At 47.5% G+C, this 7,500-nt stretch overlaps 1 protein-coding gene across 1 annotated transcript in view; it reads right to left on the reverse strand.

Annotated features, from left to right (window-relative positions):
• Positions 1 to 7,500, reverse strand: part of LOC117746551 (BCL-6 corepressor-like) — a 55,950-nt gene that overhangs the window by 38,140 nt on the left and 10,310 nt on the right. The window contains exon 2 of the mRNA XM_034555768.1: positions 3,941 to 7,405. Within this exon, the coding sequence (XP_034411659.1) occupies positions 3,941 to 7,405 (3,465 nt within the window). The remainder of the gene's footprint in view (positions 1 to 3,940; positions 7,406 to 7,500) is intronic.

Below are 7,500 nucleotides of genomic sequence, written 5' to 3' on the forward strand. Positions count from 1 at the left end.
TCTTGGTTTCTGACCGTCTCCATCTTCTCCATCTTGGTTTCTGACCGTCTCCATCTTGGTTTCTGACCTTCTCCATCTTGGTTTCTGATCTTCTCCATCTTGGTTTCTGACCATCTCCATCTTGGTTTCTGACCTTCTCCATCTTGGTTTCTGATCTTCTCCATCTTGGTTTCTGACCGTCTCCATCTTGGTTTCTGACCTTCTCCATCTTGGTTTCTGACCGTCTCCATCTTGGTTTCTGACCATCTCCATCTTGGTTTCTGACCTTCTCCATCTTGGTTTCTGATCTTCTCCATCTTGGTTTCTGACCGTCTCCATCTTGGTTTCTAACCGTCTCCATCTTGGTTTCTGATCTTCTCCATCTTGGTTTCTGGCCTTCTCCATTTTAGTTTCTAACCGCCACCATCTTGGTTTCTGACCTTCTCCATTTTAGTTTCTAACCGCCACCATCTTGGTTTCTGACCGTCTCCATCTGGGTTTCTGACCTTCTCCATCTTGGTTTCTGACCGTCTCCATCTTCTCCATCTTGGTTTCTGACCGTCTCCATCTTGGTTTCTGACCTTCTCCATCTTGGTTTCTCCATCTTGGTTTCTGACCGTCTCCATCTTGGTTTCTGACCGTCTCCATCTTGGTTTCTGACCATCTCCATCTTGGTTTCTGATCTTCTCCATCTTGGTTTCTAACCGTCTCCATCTTGGTTTCTGATCTTCTCCATCTTGGTTTCTGATCTTCTCCATCTTGGTTTCTGACCGTCTCCATCTTGGTTTCTGATCTTCTCCATCTTGGTTTCTGACCGTCTCCATCTTGGTTTCTAACTGTCTCCATCTTGGTTTCTGATCTTCTCCATCTTGGTTTCTGACCGTCTCCATCTTGGTTTCTAACCGTCTCCATCTTGGTTTCTGATCTTCTCCATCTTGGTTTCTGGCCTTCTCCATTTTAGTTTCTAACCGCCACCATCTTGGTTTCTGACCTTCTCCATTTTAGTTTCTAACCGCCACCATCTTGGTTTCTGACCTTCTCCATCTTGGTTTCTGACCGTCTCCATCTTCTCCATCTTGGTTTCTGACCGTCTCCATCTTGGTTTCTGACCTTCTCCATCTTGGTTTCTCCATCTTGGTTTCTGACCGTCTCCATCTTGGTTTCTGACCGTCTCCATCTTGGTTTCTGACCATCTCCATCTTGGTTTCTGATCTTCTCCATCTTGGTTTCTAACCGTCTCCATCTTGGTTTCTGATCTTCTCCATCTTGGTTTCTGACCGTCTCCATCTTGGTTTCTAACCGTCTCCATCTTGGTTTCTGATCTTCTCCATCTTGGTTTCTGACCGTCTCCATCTTGGTTTCTAACCGTCTCCATCTTGGTTTCTGATCTTCTCCATCTTGGTTTCTGGCCTTCTCCATTTTAGTTTCTAACCGCCACCATCTTGGTTTCTGACCTTCTCCATTTTAGTTTCTAACCGCCACCATCTTGGTTTCTGACCTTCTCCATCTTGGTTTCTGACCGTCTCCATCTTCTCCATCTTGGTTTCTGACCGTCTCCATCTTGGTTTCTGACCTTCTCCATCTTGGTTTCTCCATCTTGGTTTCTGACCGTCTCCATCTTGGTTTCTGACCGTCTCCATCTTGGTTTCTGACCATCTCCATCTTGGTTTCTGATCTTCTCCATCTTGGTTTCTAACCGTCTCCATCTTGGTTTCTGATCTTCTCCATCTTGGTTTCTGACCGTCTCCATCTTGGTTTCTGACCGTCACCATCTTGGTTTCTGACCGTCTCCATCTTGGTTTCTGACCGTCTCCATCTTGGTTTCTGACCTTCTCCATCTTGGTTTCTGACCGTCACCATCTTGGTTTCTGACCGTGAATTCTTTAGTTTGTGACCAAATATCTGCAACGCTGTGGTGATAATTATCAGATGTTAGCGTGATGACCTACTCATAAGCTCAGTAGATGGGACTTGAAGATGATTCATGATTCCTTTGTTTGATATTTGGGGGTGTTTGGTCCACATCAGCATGACAACAGCAGCTGTCAGCTCTTTCATCCGTGGCAGCAAACAATAACAACATGAACTTTACGTCTTTGCTCTTTGAGACCTGAACTCTGCTTCTCTCGAAGGAGGAATAAACTCAACGGCTCTTCCTGTCGGATGGTTGAACATCCCGGATATTCACGTCTGTCTTTTCGGATTAAATCCTGACGTGAATATCCGGGATGTTCAACCAAACCACTCATAACCATTGGTAACCGGTCCCTGTGCGCCGCCTGACAGGCCAGTATTTCTCCCTCACCTCACTTTGCCCTGAACCACAAACCCATTTTAAAAATTAATGGCCCGTGAAACGATCTACAAATCCATCCGACGCCAGCGCCGGGAGCGGCAGCACCTCGGGGCGAAGGAGCGAAATGTGAGTTAATTTGAGCGGTAACCCCCCCCCACCCCCGACTGACCGAGCTCAAAGACTTCCAGAGGGATTTAACAGCCTGGCAGCTGAGAGACATGACTCATATACAACACAGCTGATATTTTCAAAAAGGGAATAAATATCTGCTGTCTCACCAACAAAATTACTTTGCCCCCTGATTATCTTCTAAATTTAAAACCAGGCTCCAATGTTTAAATCATAACCCGTTCTCCTGTCGCACGATGTCTGAATCTCCTTGACAACGCACAATGCACGTCTGGGGTTCACTTTAAATCCAGAAAAAAAATAAGATCATATCATAGTAATTATAGAGCTGGGGAGGGAGTCATATTCCAAGGAAATACAAAAACGTGGAAATTCTCATGAATTTAATTTGCATATCTCCAAGAAGACCCCGCTAATTACGAGAAAGAAAATGTGATGTTCTCTGGAGATTAAAGAGTGTTTATAGGTCACAGCTTTGGGGGGAAACGTCGTTCATTATTTATTTATTCTGATTTAAAACCATTAGGAAAACACAAGCCTCACACTCTGAAGATAATCTGGGCTCCAAGGATGAGATACAAAAAGGAGGATTCCATTAAAAGAACTCCTTTCCGTCCTCCTCCGTTGGTGAGGGAGGAGGAGGAGAGATTTAATTTGAGTTGAAGGGGGGATCTCGAGGGGACGAGGAGGTGAAGAGGAAGCGATGAGAGGCAGAGAAACAAAAATAGAGATGAAAGGAAAAGGAGAGAAAAAGAAGAGATAAATACATAAAGACAGTTTTACTTTCCGCCTCCATTTTCTTCCTTTTGGGGAGAAACCAGCAGAGAACAGCCGGTGTGCTACCCCAACACGACCTCCACGCGACCCCAAGCGCTCGTGGGCGGAAACACAACACGGGGGGACAAAAACAAAGAGTGAAGGATGTGAAAGAGAACGCCTCCTTTAAGTCTTCTTTACAACATTGATTTAAAGGTAACAAGTTACTTTGGAACGTCTTGCGTACGTTCACCAGAGTAACCGCAGGAAGCTTCGTCCACCAAACTCCTGGAAACCCTCAGAATACGAACTCATTCAGCCATCCTGACTACTTGACATCAATGAAGGTTGTTTTTAACTGTTGCACTTTCCGCTTATCAATATCTTGTTCACTTAGGTACCAATATTTTACGCCTGCTACAAACTCATAACACCTTTCTGAATCTCCACCCGACACCATTTGGTCCTGGGAAGCCGGTGAGGGATCATATCCTCGGACTTTAGCGCGGGAAACTAAAATTATCTCAAAACCTCCAACCAACATGATTCTTACAATCCTTCCCCCAAAGAAAGTTGGGCCTCAACAGGTAAATCCAACACAGCATATTTTAGTTGTAGATTAGAGATCACAATTCCAAGGAAACCAGAAGGAACCACTACGATGTTTAGGTCATAGTATCAAGGACTTCTAGAAATCTGATTAAACTTCAGACCACTATTGAGAAGTAGATTTCTCACAAGAAAATCACAAAGAAAAAGACAATTGAAATGTGGAGTTACCTGAAGGGCTTTCTGCTCTCTGCTCAGCTGGCTGGAGTCGGAGTAAAGCTCCGTGGTCACACATTTGATCCGATCGCCCAGGAAGCCGGTTGAGTTGGCGATGCGTTTGGTGAGGCCGGAGCGCCGGCCCTTACTGCAGCACGAGTCCTCATCCTCGTCACCCATGTCATCTCCACAGCTCTCTCTCCTTTGCTCATCGTACGTTAGGTCTTCAACTGCCGGTTCTGGACTCATATCTACAGGCATCACTTTGAAGCCTCCATTGGTAGGATTTCCGGATGAAAGATGCAGACTGCTGTTTACAAATGTGGGGACCCCGGGACTGTTATGTGGACAGGTTTGGTTATTTCCAAAAGACTGGCCTTTAGAGAGGCCGTTTCCACAATTAAAGCTGATCTGTCCGCATGTGGGAGCCCTAAGATGAATGTTTTCACTAATTGGGCGCACAGCAATGCAGTTTTCGCAATTTGTAAATCTGGGATGTATGCTCCCAGAGTTTGGAGACAAAGGGTTGCTACCTCCATGAGTTGGGCTGCTGAAAATTCTGGGTTCACAAGTTGGAGCCCTCGGAGCCAGATTTCGGCAACACGGGCCCACAAAACTTCTGTTTGCATCTCCACTGTTACATGTGGGCGTTATTGGGTTGACGTTGACACACAGTGGGGCCCTGATGTTAATAATGCTGGGATTAAAACTCCTGCATGTTGGGACCTGGAGACTTAAATCTCTACCTGCTGGTGCCTTACTGCTGCAGACTGGATTGTCTGGATGACAGATGCCCCCATAAACTGGACTCTTTGGGCTGGTGACTGCACACACTGCTCCCATGATGCTGTTAGAGTTGTTACAAGAATCCAACGAGTTTCCATCTTTGGAAAGGCTTAGCTGAGGGCGAACATTTTGATTGGCTGAGGCCGCTGACTTAGCTTCATTGCTAGCACTCTTAGCCCCATTAGTCCGCCCACCAATAACACCCCTTATCAAGTCATCACCAGAGGCTCCAGTTTTACCTTTTCTAGTAAATTGCTGTGGAGAAGTTCGGGCACAGCGCATCGTCTGCTCCTCCGGGATGTCTGGGAATGGACTAAGTGGCTCCTCTATTTCTGGGATCTCCTCTAGGATCTGCTCACTAGGAGGAGGAGGTGAGGAAGTCTTGTGATGAGCGGGTGGTGGTTGGGAGGTGTTTGGTAGTAAGCTTTGTCTTCGCTCGGTAGCCTGGCTGTGAGGAGCTTTTGGAGGCTCACTTTCTTGGATGTGGTTACCGCCATGCTTAGATGAATCTTCTCTCATGGTAGATAAGGAGCTGTGCTTGTTGGTGGACAATTCATCATCTTCCTCATCGCGCACCAGGTCAATACATACTACATCCTCTCTGGTAGAAGAGATGCTTTTCCCTGAAGCCTTTATGGTTTGGTTTGTGGCCTTGTCTCTCTCGATGTCACTCTTTTGAGAGCAATCCATGTCCGGCCTCTCCTGGTTCCTGTATGGTTCTGCATTCCAGGTTTTGTCCTGGTTCTCAATTCGGTCAAGACCTGCGTGGGAGGAAACAGTTGGAGGGACCACCCCTCTGGAATTCTGGTATGTCATGAAGTCACCCTGGTGTGGATGTACGCTATATGGAAGTCCATGTTTTGGTGCAATGCAAGGTGGGTAAAAGCTGCTGTTGCCAAGCAAAACTGGGTGGTTATAGACGGGCCCTTTGCCTGGTATGGTCATGCGTTGCAAGGAGATATTCTCAGCAACTGAGTATGGGATGTAGCGGTTAGTGTAACCTAAACCAGGAGGGAGGTAGGAGTCACCATAGATTTGACTGGAGGAGTTTACATTTCCCACACGAGATTGCTGTTGAGGATGAGGTTGGCTCTCTTGAGCCTCAGGCTTAGCAGGAGCTGTAGTCTGTTTTCCATGGCATGAATGAGTTTCTCCTTTACTGTTTGGATACTCCAAATCAGTAGCAGGTACTCGTGGCCATTCACCTTTGGCCTTAGGGGAAGGAGATGATGCAGAGGGTCGTCCCACTGAGGCAGGGCTGAGAATATTGGTTCTGTTGACTGTCTTGGAGCCAGGTGGGTTTTGAGAAATATTGTCTACACTCTTGTTTTTCATAATTTGGGAACCTCTGCTGTGCTGTGCAGAGCTGACAGCTGGGGAAGGACCCGGAACAACCCAAGGTGAGGGTACAGTGCTGATCACTTCAGGACGATCTGTAGTCTTTGCTGAAGTGGTAACAGGTGGGTTCTGGTAATGAGATGGTGGTAAATACCCCAACTTGGCCAGAGCATCTAATTTAGACGGGAACCCATTTGAGAATTCCAATTCCAACTCTTTGGCAGACAAATCCAAAGTTTTTTCCCTGGGGGTTTTGGCATACTTTTGAGGTACAGCTTTGTCCAGTGTTGTCTTTGCAGGTGAAATCTCTGCAGTAATGCGGTCTGAGCTGGCATCTTTGGTTTTTTTGCTGCCTGAAGGGGCCATGTAAAAGGGGTGAGACACTGACAGTGAGGTCGAGGATGAGGAGGTCCTTCTGTAAAGGGAATTCTGGAGGTCTGTAGTGCTGTTGTTGAGGGTTTGGGGAACTGAGCATGGGGGATGAATAACTGGGGGTGACTCTAAGGCAGCAGTGTTAGCTGAACTGCTAACAGAGGCACCAGTAATTCCACCAATGCTGCTGCTGCTAATCGTCGTCTTGGTGGAAGTGGGTTGACTGGACTTTGCGCCACTGCTACTGCTGCCATGTTGTCGCTCGGTATGATGAACAGCTTCAGGCTCCTGGTGGATCTGGGGACTGGTACTAAAGGCAGAGGGTTCCTGGTGCACCTGAGAACCGAGGCCCTGTAAAGCCTTGTCCTGGCAGTGGGGCAGCGGTGACAGGACAGCAGGAGCTGGAGTTGCTGTAGGCATCCTGATCAGAGGGCCGAGTGGGGAGGAGATATGAGCCGGGCCATAATGAGGCAGGTAGAAAAGTCTGTCTTCCCCAGGTGTGCTACTTCCTGCCCCAGCAGCACATAGAGATTGGTATGCCAGCTGCTGGTGAAGGAAGGGCGATGGCTGGGACAGGAAGGAGGCCTTGTACGCCATGTCAAAGAAGGGGTACATTGTTGCATCAGCATAAGGGCTGATCCAGGGCAATCTCACGACGCTGCCAGCACTATTCAGACCCATACCGTCACCTCCTGCACCAGGAACACCCAGGGGTTTCTGCATCCCTGGTGGTTGGCTCTTATAAAGTCCAACATATCCATTTGCAAATTTCTGGCCATCAAACAAGGTTACACCTGGTTTGTAGAGGAGATCATAGCCAAGCGGGAGAGAAGAGCCGGGCTCCTGGGGTTTTTCAGCGGAGAGAGGATGAATGCCAGGATAAAAGATTCCAGTGTGGTGGCGGTAGTTTTCCCCAACCAGAGCGTTGCGGTCAATGCTGAGGGCAGCTAGCGGGTTCATCCCGTAAGATGCGCTGGCATCCACCTGCAACATGGAGAGGAGACATGAAATAAGTAACGACCAAACGGAGGCTAACGGTCAGACTTTACTACGTCCTTTCTGAGTAGGATACACTTCCA

The sequence above is a fragment of the Cyclopterus lumpus genome, chromosome 2, assembly GCF_009769545.1.
Source record: "Cyclopterus lumpus isolate fCycLum1 chromosome 2, fCycLum1.pri, whole genome shotgun sequence".
Taxonomy (NCBI): domain Eukaryota; kingdom Metazoa; phylum Chordata; class Actinopteri; order Perciformes; family Cyclopteridae; genus Cyclopterus; species Cyclopterus lumpus.